Source organism: Trichosurus vulpecula, chromosome 7 (assembly GCF_011100635.1).
Source record: "Trichosurus vulpecula isolate mTriVul1 chromosome 7, mTriVul1.pri, whole genome shotgun sequence".
In the NCBI taxonomy this organism is placed as follows: domain Eukaryota; kingdom Metazoa; phylum Chordata; class Mammalia; order Diprotodontia; family Phalangeridae; genus Trichosurus; species Trichosurus vulpecula.
In genome coordinates, this window is record NC_050579.1 from 111,477,552 (window position 1) to 111,499,431 (window position 21,880).

At 37.5% G+C, this 21,880-nt stretch overlaps 1 protein-coding gene across 2 annotated transcripts in view; it reads right to left on the bottom strand.

Moving 5' to 3' along the window:
* The window catches only part of GRM1 (glutamate metabotropic receptor 1), a 434,859-nt gene extending 421,574 nt beyond the window's left edge, over positions 1-13,285 (bottom strand). Inside the window, exon 1 of one of the 2 annotated variants that reach the window (XM_036769302.1) lies at positions 12,568-13,285. In XM_036769302.1, the coding sequence (XP_036625197.1) occupies positions 12,568-13,285 (718 nt within the window). The remainder of the gene's footprint in view (positions 1-12,567) is intronic. The other variant, XM_036769303.1, reaches the window with a different exon arrangement.
* Between the last annotated feature and the right edge of the window lie 8,595 nt (positions 13,286-21,880).

The window sequence follows — 21,880 nt, forward strand, 5'->3', positions numbered from 1 at the left end:
TAGATACTAATGATCCATCTGAATAATTTTATTCATGATGTACAAACAATAATTACTTTTATTGCTGATGAAGATTCCAAGACCAAAAATGTTATCTATATATTCCATTACAATTCTCCGTGTGGTATAATGCAGTGGTTCTCAGTGTGGTCTGGGGGATCCCTTTAGTGTTCCCCAAGATCATTTTAGAGGGTCCATAACACCAAAACTATTTCCATAATAATACTAATAAGTTTTCATTTCTAATACAGTAAATATCTATAGCTATAACCCACATAAACAAAAGCACTTTGAGGGTTCTCTATACTTTTTATTAGTATAAAGGGGTCCTGAGACTAAAAAGTTTGAGAATAGCTACTATAAAGGATAGAGAGCTAGCCTTGGAACAAGGAAGATCTGTATTCAGATCTCACATTTATTAGTTCTCTGATCCTGGGCAAGGCACTTAACATCTCTAGCCCTCAATGTCTTCATAAATAAAATAGAGAAGCTGGTCTCCAGCTCTAAATTTATGACCTTATAGTCTTGTTTGCCATCTGTACTACAAAAGTATTTTCAATTAATGGTACAATGTCAATTTGGAAGAATTCTAGTGAAATACCTCAGGGATCTCTGTTTGATCTTATGTTGTTGAACTTTTTCTGCAATAAACAGGGTAAATGCATGCCATCAAATTTGCAAATGCCACAAATTAGGAAGGATAGCTAATATAATAGATAAGAGTCAAGACGCACACAAAAAAACAGGTTAGAACACTAAGTCAAAATGAATAAGATGAAGTTTAATAAATCTTATACTTGGATTCAAAATCAGCATTATAAAAGAGGGAAGGCTGGTTAGATAGCATTTTATCTGAAAAAGAATCTAGGGTTTTTAGTAGACAGGTTTTACAAGGATCAACAGTATATTTTGGCAGCTGAGAATACCTAAACTGAATTAAGAAAAGCATAGTATAGAAAATGAAGGAGGCTAAAGTCGTACTACACCACATCTGCAATATTGTATTCAGTTCTAGGTGCCACATTTTAGAAAAGACATTGATATGGAATGCCCAAAGGAGGACAACCATGTTGGTGAAGAGCTTTGAGATTTTGTCATACGAGGGCTCATTGAAAAAAGCAAGAATATATAGCTTGGAGAAGAGAAAATGTAAGGGCTTATGCATATTGAAGGGCTGCCATGAGAAGGATTAGACTTATTTATCTTGAGCCCACAGGACACAACCAGAACCAAATAGTAGAAGTTATAGAGAGGCAGATTTAGGCTTGATATAAGGGAGAACTTCTAAGCATTGCAGCTATCCCAAAGCAGACTGGGCTGCCTCTGGAGGCAGTGGGCTGCCCTTCACTGGAATTCTTCAGACAAAAGCAGGACAACCTCTTGGTGATTGGATTGTAGCAGGTTGAACAGTTAAGGATTGCAGAAAGAAGCCTCTGAGGACCTTTCCAGCTCTGAATTTCTATGATTCTGTGGTCTCCAAATGAGATAAAATTTGCAAAGTACTTAGCATAGTGCCTGGCACAAAATGGGATTTATATAAATGCTAGCTGTCATTAGCTATTATTCCTTTTCCTCCAAAAGCCTACTCTTCTACTCTGTTGTGTATATAACATGGCTCTAAGTACAACAATTCCAAGGAATACTGAAATCACTGATTCTTTGTTACCAACATGAACTGCAAACATAATCACTTTCTTTAGAAGATATGAAAAAGCAAGTGAATCTTTCAGCTAATCTGACTCATACAACTTCAACTTCAGGTGGCAAAAAATCTAAGTTTCTCACTGATTACTGAGAAAACTTAATAAAAGGAAAAGGAGTAAAATGCTGTTTATCAATTTCCTTGCTCTGTGAGCTGAGGTAAAAGTGCTTTCCATATATACTGGGTACATGAACCATTTTCCCATAACCTTTAATACCAGCAATACAATGAGTATGAGTGGGTTTAGAAAAATTCCAACTACTAGTTCATTGATGCTGCCAGTATATCACTGTCTTCTTTATAACATACCTGAACATCAATCCAAATCCATGGTTACAATTGTTAACTCCCTCGGTTCACATTTCTTAACATTCCATCAAAATCAAATCCCTTTCTCTAGCTAAATCAATACCCATTTTGGGAATGGCTAATCTGCATGAGGCTTTGGTTCAAGAAGCTTATAAATACAACCATTATCTTTATTCTTGGAGCTTGCTGAGGAAAATATGATGGGCAATCAGACTTTTATATCAAAAAGGGATGGAGAAAGCCAACTCTACCAGAGCCAGGGGCTAAGGGCCAGAGTGAGTGACCAAGTCTGTCCAGAAGCAAAATCTCTGAAGCAGCATCCTGGGGAAAAGAGACAAAACTAAAGAAGTCAGGAAAATACTGGAATTGAGATTCAGGGTTAAGGGATAGAGATAACCTAATTAACCTAAGTAGAATAGAGTATGATCTATAGAACCCTAGAAGGGCCCTCTACCCCAGAACCTCTTATCCACCCAGGTATTCCATGCTTGACATTGCATTATTAAAGATTTCGTTGTCCTCTACAGGCATCCTCTTTTAAAATGTTCCAGCCAAACCATACTACTAAATGTTCCAATTGCATATCACATATTTTCCCACCTCCCTCTCTTTGTCTACACTGTGTCCTGTGCTTGGAATTGTAATCCCCTACCCTTTCCTTCCTTCTCTTCCTGTGCTTAACCAGTTAAAATGCTTCTCTGCTGAGAGCCTTCAAGCTCTATCTCAAATGCTACTTCTTCCAGGGAGCCTTCTCCAACCCCCTAGTCTGAAATAAATTCATAGCACAATATTTATTCAAACACAGATGTCCTGATTCTAAATCTTAGGCTTTCTACTCTCTTCAATGCCCTTGTACATCTTTTGTGTTATAATGATTTTTATGTCTTCCCCCCCCTGCCCTGCCCAGTAGTAAGCTCCTTAGGATGCAGACCTTTGTCTTCCTAGTTTTTGTATTTTCCCATTATATCTACCATATTTTTCTGTACATGGCAGAGGTATAATAATTAAACTCAACTCAATTCAACAAATATTTATTGCCTTTAATTTGGGAGAAGTTTCATGCTAGCCTCTGGAGTTTAAATAAGGCATAGTCCCCGCCCTCATAGTTTACAATTTTAATATGTAAATAAGATGCATCAATAATCATAATATATAATGAGTTCCTTGTGGCTCCTATTTATGTCATAGTTTAAGATTTACAAAGAATTTTATCACAATCATCTAGTGAATTAGGTCATTATGGCATAATTGTCCTCATTTTTTGCAGATATGGAAATTGGGGCTTGATGAGATCTAAATGACTGTCCTATGGCCACACAGCTAATAAGTATCAGAGCCAAGATTCAATCATAGGTCTCCTGATTCCAAAACCAGTGCTCTTACACAGAGAAGTACATAACAGATAACTACCACCACATTACCCAGAGGAGTGATCAGGGAAGACTTCAAGAAGGAGTTGTCGTTTGCACTGGAATTTAAAGTATAGGTAAGAATTCAGCAAATGAATATGAAAGAGAACATTTCAAATGTAGGGGACAGAAGGAGCAAAAGTATGGAGGTCGTGGATAAGACCAAAATTACACATAAAGAATTCATTAGTGTGGGAGTAGTAATATGTCCATGGCAATTGGGAAATCAAGATTCTAGTTCTGACTCTGACACCTGTGGTCTATTGCCGGGGACACAAAAATGCCTTGCTTCAATCCTAAACCAGTTCCCTGGCAGTATCACATGGAAGAAAGATTGGAGATGTTCTGTTTGGCCCTAGAGGATAGAATCAAGAGCAATGTGTAGATATTGGAAGGCAGAAGGCAATTTTAAACTTGACATCAAGAAAAATTTCTGAATAATTAAAACTATCCAAAAGCGAAATGGGCTGCCTAAGGAGCTAATGGGTTCCTCATCATTGGAAGTCTTTAGCATAGGCTAAATGGCCATTGTATTGGCTATGTGGTGGTTCCTTTCAGGCTGGGATTGGACAGGATGGCCATGAAAATCCCTCTTCCAACTCTAAAGTTCTGTCTTTCTATTCTGTGGGTTTTAGTGAGTTGGTTGTGAGGAAATAAAACAACCAGTATAGACTACACTTTCTAAAAGCTTATCAGCAAAGGGTAGGATAAATACAGAATGACAGCTTAAAAGGGTAGTAGAGACAAGGGAAGAGGTTTTTAAAAGGTGAGACCTGAGTCGCTTTTTAGATTCAGAAGTGGCCTGACAACGTATGAGAGCAAGGGGATGATTGATGGAGCTAGGTTCAGCAAGACACAGAAGGGTGGGAGATTTGAGATACAGGTAGAGAGGTTAGCCTTGGAAAGGGAGAGAATTAACATTTCTCTTGATACTAGAGGAGAAAGAAGAAATGATTGAGAGTAAGAAAGAATTAGAGCTGAAGGCTTAAGAAAAGAACAGTATGAAAGAATACCTGTGAGTTATATAGTAGAGATGAATGAAAAGACTTCTGTAACGCATTGAAGTCCCAGTTAAGGATAACCAGCATATATTTGCCAAGTAACCAATCAGCAAGTCTAGTGACTTTCTCCAGGGCTGTGGGTTTTTGTTTCAGTTTGTTTTAAGACCAGTTCTCCCTATGTTGCCCAGATTAAAAGCAAAGTGGTTATTCATGTGAGCAATCCCACTGCTGATTGGCACAGAAATTTTTTACTTGCTCCATTTAGGGTATAAAGAGCACTTTACATAAATTACCACATCTGACCCTCAAAACAACCCTGTGTCAAAGGGATGACATGTATCATCCCCATTTTACAGATCAGAATTTGAATCTTTCTTCATACTTAGCATTAGGAAACTTTTCTATTACTACAAAAATAATATGTTTTGATGTCTTTAACATGCACAGAAACATTTTCTTTCTTATAACATTTGACATCATAGCAATTCCTATGCATACCTCCTCTATGAAGAGGCAGCAGCATAGATTTGATTATCAAAAGTTCCAGCCTCCGTCTCAACAATAAAATAATATTTGAGCAGAATTGGAGTGAGGTATTTGTGTTCCCTAGGCTAGATTTGTAAATTGTGCCCTTGTCTGTTATTAACCACCCTTTACTCAGACACATACAACTTGAGTTCACTTTTTCCATGGAGGAGATAGTAGAAGGCATCTATTTCTGACCTGCCTACCCTGTTTTACAGATGTGGAAACTGAGGCACATAGCGTTTGAGTGACTTGCCCGGGGTGACTCCATAGATAGAAAATAGAACAGCCAAGATTTGAATGCAAATCCTTTGATAACAAATATAGCCTCCTTTCTGTTGTACCATACATCTCCTTAGAGATCACTTAGTCCAACTCCTTCATTTTACAGATGATATAAACTGAGGTTCAGAAACTTAAGGTACTTGCCCAAGATCATACAGACAGAAAGAAATGGGAGAACTGAGATTAATACTTGTGTTCATAAAAAAGGCACTTTCTGTTGACAGGGATGAAATTGGGTGGGGGGGAAGAGTGTCGATTCGTAAAGAAAGAGCGAATTTTATTTGTTTCTTGTGAGTAGTTTTCTCTGCCACCCTGTGTTTAGAAGTTTAAGGTAAGCAGTTTTACTTGAGCATTATATCAGCAATTTGTCTATTGATTTTCTTATTCTGCCCTTCACAAAATACAAATGATAAAATACACTGAATCACTATAATGAACAACCCCAGATTATCCATCAGTAAAGTATTAGATTGAGTAATAACTCACATTTATATAGCACTTTGCAGTTTACAGAGCACTTTGCTCATAACAGCCTGGATCATCTACTGGGATTAGGGGGCTGGTTTGTTGAACTCAAGCACACACAACCATATAAATAGGATGTGGGTTACAGATTAGCAACAGAGTAAAGAAGAACGACTTTTGCCAACACCTTTAACATAGCATGCAACTACATAAATTGTTTAAAACAACCTTAGGTGATGCTATTCTGATATTTTCTCCATTATATATGAGGAAACAAAGAATAAGAAACTTGCCTACAGTCACATAGGTATTCTGCCTCCAAGTCTAGGATTCTTTCCACTGTTGTACCTCATACATATCTATCTCTAGGATGCATTGGTTAGACAAAGTTCGGCATAAGGAGTAGTGTTATGTTGGCACTCAACATCAGCCAGAAAAATAACAAATTGCTTCTTTCCTTTAACTTCCATTACCCCTGACCTTTGACCTAGAGACACTAGATATTAATATCAAATCCTCTAGTTCTGGGGGCAGGAGGGAGAAAAGAAATTGGATGGGAAAAATTACATCTATTTTCACTAATCTCTAACAAATTTAGTTTTTCCTTCAATGCTGAATTTTAAAAACATGGTTCTAAGAAGGAGTCTATGGGCTTCCCTAGATTGCCAAAAGAGTCCATGACACAAAAAGATTAGGAACCACTGGTCTAAATAATCCTGTATACCTGAGACATGAACTACCACATAATGGTCTAGCTCTGTCTCTCCTCATCTATGATTAAAGAAATCACTTCAAAGAAATTCAAGCAAATTCCCATGATGTTGGACCACAGTATAGGGTTTCCAGGGGACAGAAAACTCTTAGGTTCTCCTTCCCCTTCTATAAATGATAAGTTGTTAAAAAAAAGAGCAGGTGATTGTTCCCTGTAGTTATTTCACCCTATCGTTATCAAAATATGTTTTGAATGATTCTGATAAGAGAGTGTGGAGTTATTAGAGTGAGCTTTTTAAGATCTCTCTTAGTATGCAATTAAGTTGCTTACTTGAAGAACACATGCTTAAGCGATGAAGAAAAATAATCGTATTCATCCTGAAGTTGACTCAAAATACAGGTGACCTGTTTTAAAGGACACCACATGCTCTAACTAGGACCATACTTGTCTTTGCAACTCAGGAGTTGTGGTTGTCCTGCCTAAGAAAGCTAGAGATGTTTGAGCCTTTCTGTAAAGGTTCAGCTCCGTACGTTGTCAGGATATTGGTTACTTGGAAGGGAAGCAAATGTTTGTAAGGAAAGCATGTTATATTTGTTATGCAGAGCTGTGTGACTCCAGTAATATATGCACCTTGAGGTGCAAGATACAGAGATTCCATTCTGGTAAAAGACAGGAAAGAGTCTAAAAAACAGTGTGTTAATAAGATGGCAATGTCTGCAGAGATTTAAAAAAATATGGCAAAAGCTATTCCATTGATTCAATTGAGTTCAACTGAACAAATTGGGTCTACAGTATGCAGAGGAATATTTCAGAAAGACAATGGGACATGGCCATTGCCCTCAAGAGCTTACAATATTTTGTACATTGGATTTGTACATTGGATCAAGAGGGCCCTAATAACAAAAAGTACAACTGTAGTTGGAGAGTATTTATGATAAATGGAATAGAGGACAAATATACAAAAGGCCAACCTCAAATGGATGTAAGAAGCACAACCACTTTCAGAAATGAAATTGATCAAAATGTGTTTAATAAATAAAAATGGTTCTGTGTAATAGCATTAATCAATGCTTGTCAAATTGTTTAAAATAGAAAGTGTTTCCCCTTTAACATCTTTAGGTTTAATGAAGTACATGTTTAATCTCAAACATCTAGTAGCATCTGAGAAGAGATAGAACTTCAGTGGAGAAGGAAAATAAAATAAAATACAATCCATACGTGGATGTCAGTAAATTTCATTGTTGCTGCTGAATTTCATTTTGTTTTTATGTGCAAGCATTTAAAACACACAGCACAAGTGAGGTTTAGTTTTACTGACAACGATGCCACTGATATAGACCACTTTCAGAAAGCATGCACAAGGATGCCAATAAATGTTCAATCAGTGACTACCTCAAAACAAAACAATGAGAGGCAAAAAAATTATCTATTCATAATCTAATGAAAATGCTACAGATCCAAAGAAGCCTTTCAGCATAACCAGCCAAAATTATTTTTAAGTATTGTTGTCTTCAACCTTTTGAAATGAGGAATTTGCCTTTTGATGTGAAACCTGCTTTTCATCATAAAGATAGAACAGAGTGTCCTTGGCTCAGCTATTCACCACAGAAATGGGCTATTTTAGTATTCTCTGTTTAGCATATTGTAAAGGTCTAAATTCCAGGTGAGCAGCCTATTACAGAGTAGAATGAAAGTCTCTATGGCCATTTCCTTGCCTCACAGATTCCATGTCTAGCCTATCATTCAACCTGTCCCTTAAATACTTCAGTCAATATTCAATCAATCAATAACATTCTCTGCAATCCTACTACATGCTTTGAATTAGTATGCAGAGGATGGAAATAATCTGAAATTATTTTAATATATAGTCAACCCTACTCACAAGGTTTTCAATAATAATGATTAATACTAATAAAAATATTACAATCTACTCATTGAGAACATTCCATCCCAATGAAAAGTATTTCTAATATGGTTGGACAATACACTCTAGGGGTTTACAATGATTTTAAATCAGATTTTCTGAGCTATTGAATTAAATTAATAATAAAGTGATAACATTAGTAATCAAACAACTAGGAAATGGATCCTTTCATGTCATTTCAGAAAGTTGTATTTCTAGATAGTTATTGAATGAACAAGAGGTTCCTATTTCAGGAGGAGACGATTGTAAAGTACTCATCCAAAATGGTCTATAAGCCAAATCCATCTGAAAAATCAAATACTAATACCATAAATGCATTTCATTTGATGCTATTATGTTTAACTATTGATTTCTTCATGACAACCCTTTAAGGTAGGTAGTGTAAGCATGATTATGCCCATTTTGTAGGTGAGAATTCTGGGACACAGAGAAGTAATTTGTCCATGGCCAGACAGCTAGTATGTGTCAGAATCAAAACTGAAACCTTAGTGTTCTGACTCCAAGTCCAGTGTTAGTGCCACTCTACTTACTACCTCTTGTTTCATCTTTATAGCCCCAGCACCTGGCCTAGTACCTTGTACGTAGTACATGCTTAAGAATTATTGTATAACAAATTATGGCAGAATAAGGTGATGGAATACTATTGTGCTATAAGAAATGTTGAAAGAAATGGTTTTCAGAGAAACCTGGAAAGGTTTATATGATTCAGAGTGAAGCAAGCAGAAACAGAAAAATAATTTATATCACAAAAAATTTGTGAAGATAAATAACTTTGAAAGACATGATAATCTTTGATAAATGCAGTGAGCAACTATGGTTCTAGAGGACTAATGAGCTATACTACTAACCTCCTGACAGGGAGAGAAAGATTGGATTCAAGATATAGAATGAGATATATATTTTTGGACATAGGTAACTATGAGAATTTGTTTTTCTAGGCTATCCATTTTTGTTACAAGAGTTTTCTTTTTCTTTTCTTTTAAACTGGGAGGTGAGAAGATAAAATAAATGTTTATTAGTTGAAAAATGAAATGAAATTTAAAATTCACTTGAAAAAAATCTCAAAAAAATAAAATTTCACTTAAAGGAAATGTTGAAATTCAAAGTGCTTTCTTCCTATTCTTGCTACATTATCATTTTATAAATAATTTTAAATTATTAGCCAGATTGTTAGTTGCAAGCTCATATTATGTATTTCTATTCAGAAATAGGTGAAGTGCTACGGGGAAAGCCATATCTATGCTAATAGTTCTCTACCATGGTTAGATTAGAAGCTGGTAGTATAATTCAAATAAAGGAGCATCACAAAGGCCAGCAAAGAAAGGTAAGATTGAAATTAATATACATAGTATATGTACATAGTACATAGTACTTCAAATTTTGTGATGAAATGTAATTAGTAAAAAAGAAAAGAAAGAATACTAAAAAATCTTAGGTATTCAGAGAACCCACCCAGAGATTTTAAAAATGAACCAATCAGTCTTAGGATGGGGGTAGGGAAGGAGTTGTTTCTCTAGGCTAATTACTAAACTCTGCATTTGTTTGCTGTTAGGTACTTTCTCCAGATTTATGAAAATAGAGAATATTGAAGAGAAACCTATTATAGAAGAAGAATCTGGGGAACTAAATGACTGAGGAAAAAGAAGAGGCCATCGATGCATCCCAGAAATTCCATAAATGAGATTATTAATATCCCATAAATTCAAAAGACATTACCAGTGAATTTCCTTGAGTGACACAGATAAAACTAATGTGTGCTTTTAATTGCTTTCAAACAGGCCACCATTGACGTTATAGAGTAGATGTCATAGTCTAGACAAGGATTTAGGAGGACTCAGTGACTGAGGAAACTATACTTCTCTCTAATCTCCTGTAGATCTCTGAATAACAAAGTAAAAGTGCCTTGGAAAGATTGGCCTTGCAACTGGAGCATACACAGAGGAGAATGTTCTACTTCTTTGCAAATAAAAGAAAATAAAGGCAATTTCAATTCCTGGGCTGGATAGGTCAAGCAGAAGAAGGGACAACTTTGAGAAATAATAAGAAATTATGTGTATATATATATATTATATATACATACATATACATACATACACACACACACACACACACACACACACACACACACACATATATATATATGTGGGCATGGCAGTATTGGTATAAATTCTCCACAGTGAAACAAAAGCCACATCAAGTAAGATACAGAGTTATTAACAAAGCACAGTCTCAAATAGTTAATGCAGTTATTTTTAGAAGTCATCCCTAGCATTACAAGTCAGCAAACAGAAAGACACCAAGTAAACCCAAACTCAAACAACAATGGAAATTTAATATCAGCCCTTTCTGAACAAAATTAACAGACCTAGTTCCAGGTCATTTTTCCAAACATATAATTCTAGGTGTCACATAACACCCAAGTATAGGCATTCTTTGACAGAATGATTCCACTGAGAAACAAATAGAAAGTTCATTTTTCATTCCCTTCCCTGAAAACAAATAGAAATTATCCTAATAATGTTACATAGAAAACATTACACTAGCCCACAATAATAAAGTTTAATTTTTCCCTGTAAGAAAATACAGAATTCCAAATATCAATGATCCATGGATATGCCCACTGGAAAGCAGCCTACTTAATATTTAAATGAAGAGGACTAATTCCATTCACCCTAGATTTTACCATTTTCCTTTATGGAAGTTTTCTTTTATTCAACTATAGCATATATGTTTGTAACATGTGCTTTTGGACTATTTAATTAAGGAAAAAAGGAAATTATGCAAAATATGAAAAAAGAGTATAAAAGACATATATTTAAGATGAGGCTTAGATATTGGCATCTCAGATAAACATGAGATGTAGAGTTATGTTTTTTTAAAGTCAAGGTTCACAAAAATGAGTTGGTGAAAGGTCACAGTAATGCAGCCCAAAGTATCTTCCATAAATATTGAATAATAACATAGATCATCACACACACATATGTATGTGTGTGTATGTATATATACATATTTGCCTATAATTACATGTGAAGAGGGGGGAGAGACTGTCTGTGTATGTTTATGGTTAAAGTACTAGTGCCATTAGAAATGGAGTTACTCATTTTTATTGAAAATTACCTTACAGGTGCTCCATTTAATCAAACTTGTTGATTTCTCCAATCAATATATTAATTTAATTTACTTACATTTACTACTGCTTGGTATTACATTCATAATTATATAGCCACCATTAGGCCTATATAACTTAAAGACATAATGCCATTATCATTTAATTTCTTTACTAGTGTCTGATTTTAAAAATTAAATTCCAGCAATCTACCAAATATTCATTTCTATATATCTGGATATGCATTGTGCTATCCCAAACTTGGTTAATTTAGTGTTTGTGGACTCAAATCTCTTCATCTATAAAAGAAAGGGGTTGGACTAGATGATCTTTAAGATACCTTCCACATCTGTCCTACAATAATTGTGTATAGGCAGAGACATATGGAGTAAGAAAAATATCTAATAAAATCAATTATTTTGCTAATTCAAGCCTGTAGGTCTCTGTAGGGAAAAAATAAATGTGTTACCTTCTGATTATTATCTCCCTTTTAAATTTTTAATTATACCCTAATATTTACATCAGCAAAGTACTTTTCACTTTATGTAGAGTCTTCTAAGGAGGTATTTTGAAAGGTATGAGAATTAGCAGCATAGGTGTCTGGCTGGTTGACTAAGAAGACTGTCTTACTCCTACACACCCAAATAAGTTTGAGCCATGGGAACAGTGGTTATGGGGGCAGGGAAACACCTTCAGTTGTTCAAGGCAACTGAAGCTTTCAAGTCCAATCCATGGATCAATGTTTTCTTTTTGAAAAAGACATCCTTCAGATTTGTCATTTTTAGCTAATTATCTGAGAGTGAAACAATGTCTTGCAAACCACCCCTACAACTACAGAGAAAGGGCAAGGATTTGTTACATAACTCTACACACTGCAGGAATAATTGCTTAAAGAGTTTAGTTGCTTTTTAATAACCACTACCCCACAGGAAAATGATATTTAGTTCATGAAAGGAGAAGGGAAGGAGTGTTTGTGCCCTGTCTGCCTCCCTAGGTGAATGTGTATCAGAAAGGGAGAGGTCTTATCCAAGAAAGCTATTAAGAAAGGGATTGGATACCAATTTCTGGACCACATTCCATCAGTGCCCTTGCATTCCCAGTACATTTCTTTTCCAAATTCAATCCCTACCTTCTGTGTGGACAGCGGAGACATAGGTCCAATTGTAACGTTTGACTATGTCAAGCATAGCCCTGGCTTGCAAAGTGTCTGAAGGGACTACCCTCAAGAAATATTTGTACAAAGTTTTGTCACTCAGGTCAATGCTTGTGGCTGAATAAGCAATCTGGGGGATGTCAAAGAGCTGAAGTAAGTTCTGGACTTGTATGGCCACCGAGCTGGAGCCAGGACCAATCACACCTGCAATGGGCTTTTTAGTCCGACCAGGGTGGTGAGATTGGTTGTCAGGAAGGCATCGATTTGTCCCATCCTTGTCATCACGAATAGAAATCAGAGAATCCCTAATGAACTCAATACTCTGCTCCAGTGCAACAGATGAATGCCAGCAGGAATCCCTAATCTCACTGCCCAGAGTGATGTTGGGCAGCAGAATGGGATCAGAGTTAATTTTATCCAATGTGTGAAACATGGCCTCCACTCTCTGGATACCATACTGCTCCCTTATCTCCCCACACTTCCTCTCAGGCACCTTTTCTGCTGGTGGCTGATGGTGAACAGAGAAGAGAGCTCCAATAATGACATCCCCATCCATTCTAGCCACTGATCGCTGAGAGGAGCCCCCAACCAACAACACATTCCTGCCAGGGCTCCTCGGTAGAAGAGTCATCTCCAAGAAGATGGCTGGGAAAAGCACCAACAACATCCCAACCATCTTATTGCATGATGCCATACACATCCAGGTGACCAATTTGATAGACTCCTCTTTCCTGAACATTGTGGGGGATACTGAGATGTCTCTTGTTTCCCTCTCTTTCTCCACTTGTTTACCTCTTCCCTAAGTGTCTCCTATACAGCAGTAGCCACAGTTCTGTCCCACCTCCTCTTCCTCTTTTTCTTCCTCGTCCTCCACAACCACCACCTCCACTCACTGGAGGCGTTTTCAGACAAATGTGAGCCTTTCTTCTCCAGAGGTGGCTCAAAGTAAATGCATCAATGGCACAGCTGGAGTCATTGTGGCCAGGAGTTGTACCCTACTGGAGAGAGGGGGGAGGGGTGTGGTAAGAATAGAAACAAAAATACTATGATTAGAAGAAATGGTCAGTGAATGTTAATCATTTCTCAGCCCTTTCATTTTGGTAAAATGTTAGTATCAACCAGAGGGAAATTTTACAGGCCATCTCAAAGACAGCTAGAAAAATGTTATCTTTATTCCTCCCCAGTGCTCCTTACAATCTTGCCTGATTTATAGACATAGCTATCTAGCCTCATGGTTGACCTTCACCTTCTCACTCTGTGTCTCCTGCTGGCCAAAACAAAAACAAACAAAAAAGTTTTCAAGGTGTTGTCTTTGTTTTTGCTTTTTCCTGCCAGATGGTCTAATCCAGAAGTTTCTACTAGTTGCTGTGTTCGCCTCCCTATTCTCATTCTGATTTCAAGAGAACCAACTTTTTCAGGAGAGAAAATTTGGAAACTCTTCTAAGTAAATTGAAGCACTTTTTTAAGGTCAAAGAGAGAGGTGGATGTACCGTTTACATAAACTTCTTGAACTGAGGGAGAAAAAGGGATGAAAGATTAAATCCAAGTGTGAAATTTAAGCTTGGGGAAAATCCATATTAGTTACTAAGGCAACGCCTGGGAAAGTCATCGTGTTTTGGGTTTTTCTTTTCTTGAGAAGCCAGCCTTTCACTAGATTTTGAGGGAAGAAAAGGTGAAGATGATTCGGCTGATTAGAAGAGATTAAATAGTTTAGCGCAGTTGAGAGAAGGGACACAGGGAATCTTTTACATACCTAGTCGAGACTATTGTGTTCAGCAGAGTTTAAAAAGGGGGAGAAAGCAGTAGTTTCCTGTTGCATTCATTGGTGGGAGAGCGGCACCCTACCGAGGCTTTCAGAACACTGGACAGCGCACTGAGCAGCTTCAACCTTTTGCCTGCAGTCACCAGGACTCAGGCAATGAATTAACCCTGTGCACTTCCCCTCTCCTTCAATGTCCTCGCCTGTGCTCTTCACCCCCATCACCACCACCAGAAAGCAGCAACGGCACGGACACACACAACCGCGCGCGCGCCCGCGCGTACACACACACACACACACATACACACACGCGTGTACACACACACACACACACACACACACACCCTTATCCCATCACCTTTCCTCTCTCTTCCCAGTTTCACTGACGCTTCTCCTGCTCCCTTTGAACCAATTTAGGGAGACTGGGAGTGGGGAATGATTTGGAGATAGAGTCACAGACTCTCAGTAGCAAGCGGAACTGAAGTTGGCTCCCACTGCTATCCTTAGCTGGGTCTCTTTATCCTCAAGGAGAAAGTAGAAAATAAAAGGGGTTATCGGAGTGGGGAGATAAAGAAAAGGAGGGAAGCGGGTGCAGGAGAGAGCAAGAAGATGATTCCAAGGAACCAGTGGGTCTCAAAGCTTCCCCTGATTGCATGGCCAAAATAAATAAGCATGCATCTAGTACCAAGCAGAAAATTAGAGAGATTAGAATTGTGCCTGCCACATGGAGACAGCTTTTATCTACTATATTATAGATCAACCTTGACATATTTGGTAGATTTAAACTTGAGCCTTACCTGAATCTGGGAGACAGAGCTGTTCTTCCTTGGTCAAAGCAGACAGTGGCACCTCTCCCGTTTACAGAAGCTTTAGCACAAATCCAGTCGGATGGTAAGGATAGGCTATGGGCTGTACACTAGTGCCCTCTTTCTTCAACACAATTTTACCGCAAGAAGAAAAGGGGGAAAAAAACAGGTCACCCAAGGCTCATCCATTATCTCATGCATAAAAATCAGTCATTTGTGGAAGGGGGATGGGAGATAAGACTGAGAAAAAAAGAGAATTCTTATTCCTTTTACTATTCTATGTTTCTTAATGAAACAGCAAAACATAAATAATGGTGTGGAGTTGTTAGGGAAAGGAAGTACATATGCTGCTTTTCATAGATGTTCTCTGTATATCTTCAGCTACTCAAACAGATTGTTCTCCCTCCAATAAGACAAAATCTAACCAAGGAATGCAGATTGTAAATAAATGTGGAGTCATCCAGAAGATATTTCCTATGCCTTTTGGAATAAGATACAGGGACCAGGGAGAAGATTGAATGGGAAGGAGAGAAAGAGGTATGTGTGTGGGGTGTGTGTGTGTAACTGTATGTGTATGTGTGTGTGTGTGTGTGTGTGTGTGTGTGTGTATGTGAGAGAGAGAGAGAGAGAAGGTAAACCAAATGAAGACAGAAGCAAATCTAGACTGTATTTTTTCAGGTCAAGATATAACTAAATTGAGCATGAGTAAGCCAGGTCACATGAAAACGGTGGAGTGAAAAACACTTATCCAAATACCTCTCAGGCTGGCATCACCCCCAACAGGTTTCTGGGTGTTACAGCTCATTGTGTGAAAGTTGGAGTTAGATCACCATCCCTCTGGGAACTCTGTTGGATGAACAGAATGTGTCCAACTTATAAAAAGACAAGAACAAATGTTGGTGTGCTCACTCTCATTCAATCCATTCTGTGCACATGATTAAAAGTGTGGGGTCATTCCATAGCCTACTGGCTTATGTCAATAACAAAATACAAAACAGTCATAATGGGGAGCCACATAGCCAGGGCTGGGTTTCAGTTCCTTCTATAAAAATTTATAAAGAGAAGTCAGAAACATTCATCAAAATTAAGATCATAGTGTCACCAAGATTCTCCAAATGATAGATTATTTGGGGGTTTGTTGTTGTGGTTAATGCTGTTATTTTTGTTTTGTTGTTTTGTTTTTTCAGAAAATACCTGAAGCTAAAAGGAATTTGTTTGATTTCCATTCCACAGTCATAATGATCCAGGAAGCTAGGAGCAGAAACATGGAAAGGAGTCATTGTAGAGCCATCTTTAGACTTCAGGAGGGAAAGAGCAGAAGATAATTTGTCGTTCCCCTAAGAAGGTGATACTGGTCATCTGCTGCTTAGTCCAGGGAGATTGAAAAGATTGTGCCTTCTAATTCAGGAAAACTTTTGCCTTAAAGCCATAACACAATACTACAGTGGATCAAGGCTTCAGACATTAATACATTTTCTCAGATATAAATTCTATTTGTCTTTTCTCATTTTGGATAATGTCACCCTAGTAAGGTGAACTCTGAATGAGATTTGACCAGGAGGACTTCAGTGATGCAGTCATCCGTATATTTGTAATACATTAACAATAATTTTCTGGATTGAGAAAATTACAGCCTCTAAGGTTTGAACTGTGCTTCCATATGTGCATTCTGCAAAGCTGAACACTTAAAAAATAGAATATTAGTATGTTTTAGAAATGGCTCCTTTACTACTGAAGGAGTAATTAAATGCTCAGATTCATTTGTGCTCCAATTCATTTGACAGTAAGTAAATAAGTATTCAGGCTTTATGGAAAAATGCTTTTAAAGAATATGAATTTGAAGAAATATAGCATATCAGGTGTTTCTGTTTCACATATTGTATTTTTTGAATTGAAATAGAAAAGATGTTAAGTATATGTGGGAATAACTAGTGCTTTCTTCTTGATAATCCTTCAAGCAAAAAAAGAAAGGCATTCTAGAAGGATCAAGTAAAGGAAAAAAGGATACATTGATGAATCAGAATCATTCTTAAATTCTCTTTTTAAAAAGAGACTAAAGCATTTTCTGTTTCTTCAAACTACTCTTCAATACCTCAAAAGCTCTATGATTCCATTGGTGTGGGTGGTCTCCTGGTGGCCAGCCTCCTAGTGATAAGTGTATCCCCACTTATATAAAGTTCTCTGATGCCAATCCATTGCTCAGCATTACTGAAAGCAGTTTCAGCTTTGGTAAGACCTACCGGAGCTTTTACTCCACCAGTGTGGACTTTCTAAATCCAGGATCACCTCCATGTTATGATGAAGCATCAAGATGGGACTTAAATGGAAGGCTCAAAATAATTCAGAGGATGATCAAATGGGTTAACCAACATATTAGTCCAACTCTCTGGCATAAGAAAGACAAAGGTAGAGAAAATGGTATAAAGATACACTATTAAAAGGACCCAGGTGGCAAGAAGCTATTCTTTCTAGGAACTTAGAAAGGAAAGGGAAGAATGATAAGAGTCTGAGGAAATGGCAGAGTTAAGGGAGATTTTTTTGTTTGTTTGTTTTTTAAAGATGACAGTAGATCTGGATATCTTGGAAAGCAAACAAATAAGTCACAGGAGTGGGGAAGAAGTCAATAGATGTGGAGAGACTGAAGATGAAATGTGGAGAGAATGATCGATGGGGCAAGCTTCCAGGGGAGATGAGAGAGGATGTGATCAAGGCACAAGTAGAGGGGGTTAAGTATGGGTGAAGATGTAGAGGAGTTTTGAGAAGTAGACTAGAGGTTATAAGAGAAATCAATTGTCCCAAAACAGTAGCAGCTGGATTCATCTGCTGACAGGGTAAGATGATCAGATGTTACCTGGGGAAGAGGGGAAGGAAATGATGGGGTAGCTTGGGGAGAGAGGAAGTTTTGATGCCAAAACAATCAGCTGAAAAGTGAATAATTCAGCCAGAATACAGTTCAGCCATTTGGACTCAACTAATTTCTTTATGGAAATTCAGTCAAAACAGTTTGTGTGTGCTAGCATAAGGAAAACCACAGATTCAGTTATGTTGCATTATTCATTCTTTCATTTAACAAACACACTGATTCTGCATTGAAGGCCCTAGTCTAAGTAGTGAAAGAGATAACAAAGATAAATAAAATATTGTCTTGGCCTTCAAGAAACTTTCCCCAACCCCTCTTAATTACAGTGCTTTCCCTTTGTGAATTATTTCCTATTTATCTGGTATATAGCTTGTTTTGAATATATTTGTTTGCATGTTGTCTTTGCCATTAGATTGTAAGCTCCTTGAGGGCAGGGACCGTTTCTTGCCTCTTTTGTACATGCACTGTGCTTAGCACAGTGCTTGGCCCATAGTAGGCACTTAATAAATGTGTATTGAATTGATTTGAAGTATATTTTGTTACTCTTCTAAAATACTACCTTTCATTATAGAAAAAATCTTTAATGAATCCTTATCTCCTACAGGATGAAGCTTGTCGGAGGTCCTCCATAATCTAACCTTAACTGTCTTTCCCATTTATTTTCCCAAATACTCCCCTATATAAACCAACTATTCCAGCTAGATTAGTCTATTTCACTATCCTCAAAACTTACCTTAAATTTTCCTGCCCTCATGCCTTTACAAGTGTTATTGCCCTAATCTGGAATGTCTTTAACCTTCCTCTTTGTTTATATAAATCACGCTCTTTCTTTAAAGTTTAGTTCAAACCGCAGCTCTTTAAGGAGGACGAGGACAAAGAAAAGGTACATGGATATAGCAATAAAACAATCGATCTCTAGTCATCTTTATGTGAACAGCTTTATTAGGTAGAATAGTCAGGTCAGAAGCCAGATTGTAAGACGTTGAAGAGTTTATGGGAAAGAAGTGGTGAACATCCCTGCCTAAAGTGAACCTTCTCTCCTTTGAATACAAATGGCATTTCTTGCTTATGACAGTCAAGAGACATATTCAGAAAAAGTATAATTATGAAGTGATATGGTTGATTTTTAAACAAATATAACTGAAGTTATACTAATGAAAGAGTGTATTCCTCTTCAAAGCAGAGGTCTGTTATATATTTACGCTATACAAAAATTACACTTCTATTCTATGATGTAGCAAGAAAAACAGAGGACTACAAGTCAAGAGACCTCAGTTCTAATCCTACTCTGCCACTATATGGGTCACCCTGGATGCTGATAACAGTCAATAAGTCATTTTAAGGTTTAAAAAGTACTTCCCTCAAGCAATCCCATGAGGTAGCTAGGGTGGCATAACTAGGATAGGTAGGTTGTACCCATTTTAGACATGGAGAAATGGAGTGTCAGAGAAGTGAAATGGCTTATCTATGATCTCACTATTAGTAAGTGGAAAAACAAGAACATAGACACCAGGTCTGGGACTCCAAATCCAACCAATTGGCCCCTCCCATCTTACCCACTCTTAAGTTTAATTTCCTCATCCACACAATAAGGGAGTTGGATTAGAAGATCTCTGAGGTTTCTTTCAGCTCTAAACTGAAGTGATGATGTGCTAGAATATTGCCATTTGTCAGAAGAGTTTTGGGATCCCTCCATTGGAATTGCCATCAGTCTTCAATGCATAAGTAGGTGAAATGTCTTCATATTCTCTTTTGGTACTCTCCCCTGATTTTCAGCATTTCTTCCCCTCTCTGATGAAATGTAGGCATATAAAATCTAGAGTGCTTTTAAAGACTAGGGCTCACCATCTCAGCCAGACTGGAAGTTCGGGATATAGTCACAGACCTGATCCCACTACTGACCAGCTCTGAAACTTTGACTTCACCTGGTCTAGTTCACATACTGGCACTTTCCCCTCCCCTCCACTTCCACATTCCCCATTCTTGGAAGGCTCACCATATTGATGCCGAACTTGGATCTTCCCAACCTACCATAGCTCAGAACTCTCAAGTCAAGAGATATGCCAGCCTCAGCCTCTGTCTGGTAGTAGGGGATCACAGGCACAGGGCACTTCTGCTAACTTGTTGGTTGTGCTGGATACTGTCCTGTTATAGAGGTAATGACCTGAGAAACTTTTGATGGCTTCTTAGGAATATTTACACATTAAAAGATAGTGGGAAGGAATTGCTTAATTGAGAAGGCATAAATGGCAGGATTTTAGTCAAAGGGATGAAACCATGTACAATTGCTCTGGGGGAGCAGGATCATTTCGTTAGCATTCTTCAAGCCATACCACACAAAGCAAAACTCCACTCAGTCCTGGCCTGAAACTGGCCTTGCTTTCCAATACCAATGATCTAAGAGGGCATTTCTGATACTACCTGCGTAGTGGTCTTTTTTTTAATTATATGACCCTTTTAAATTCTTTAACCAGGAGCACAAGTAAGTCTTGTGCCTAAGTTTGGTTTCCCTTACATATTCCTATATAATTATCCTACAATAAGGATGATTGTTTACTCAAGGAAAAGATAAAAAATCTCTTACTCTAAAAAGAAAAATTTTAGAGTATGCCCATGAAGTAGCTTTGTGATCCCTTTTAAAATGCCAGGAAACCTTGATCATGTGCTATGAGTATAAACTCTTTGAAAACATTCTCGAAATGTGACTAAGGAAAGCCACGTGATGGATTTGAATTCAGGAAACAAGAATAAATTAGTTCCCTAAGAAAATAAGTGCATGGGAGAATATTTCAGAGGCGTGTGTGTGTGTGTGTGTGTGTGTGTTTTTAAGGTCTTGGGTCATTTATCACTTTCAAGTATTTACAGTCTAGTAAGGAAGAGTTGGGTAGGGAACCTCATCTGGAAAAGCCTCAATACTTCACAGATGTTTTATTGTCTAAGAATATGATGAATAACTTAAATAAAAGAAATTATAAAATGTCCTTTTGATTATTAAAGAGCAGCATTTGATTGTTGGTTATTTGTACTTTGAGAACGTCACTAAATTTCAAAAGATAAGACAATTTTGTCTTCTCCAATTATATATGCTACGCATAAATTAGATTCAATAATAAGGCCATATTTTATAACTAGAGAATAACCCCTACACCTCTCCAGAGTGTGCCCATGTCCAGACCAAATATTAGACCACAGAATGGCCAAAGTGGTGAGCACAGTTAGCCATAGAATTTCTTAAGAATCAATATATATCGTTGCATAATTAATACAGCTGGGAGCAGTCCACATTGATCCTGTTTTCTGGCCCCAGCAAACCATACTGTCTTGTTTGGCTAGCCACCCATAGACCCAGACTGTGACTTGAAAGTATGTTTGTTGCCAAATTCTCAAAAACAGACACAGAGTGTATCTTTGTTGGGAAAGCATGGCTTCTATGTCTGTCTCAATTAATATTTCTTAATCTCTGAAACCTGTATATTCCTAGCCCTCAGTTCTTGATTCATCTGTAAAGTTTGTAGTGGTTTGTTTTATCAGGAAAGGTGTAGAATAGTGATTGTGAAGTTGTATTACAAAGGATTATAGGCTTTAGAACCAGAATGAGCCTTAAAGGTTATCTACCTAAACTCCTTCATTTGACAGATAAGGAAAATGAAGCTCAGATATGGGAAGTCACTTGCTAAAAGTCATCCAGTTAGGAAGCTGAGTCAGAGATTTGAACTGAAATCCTCTTTCTACTAGGGCTGTTAGAGTTCTGCAAGGACAAATAGTGGAGTATTTTAAACATCTTTATAATTTTGGAGTAAGTGTAGACAGACTCAGTGTCCAGCATGGTGCCTTACATCCAGGGCTCCATGTTGTGGTTGTTCA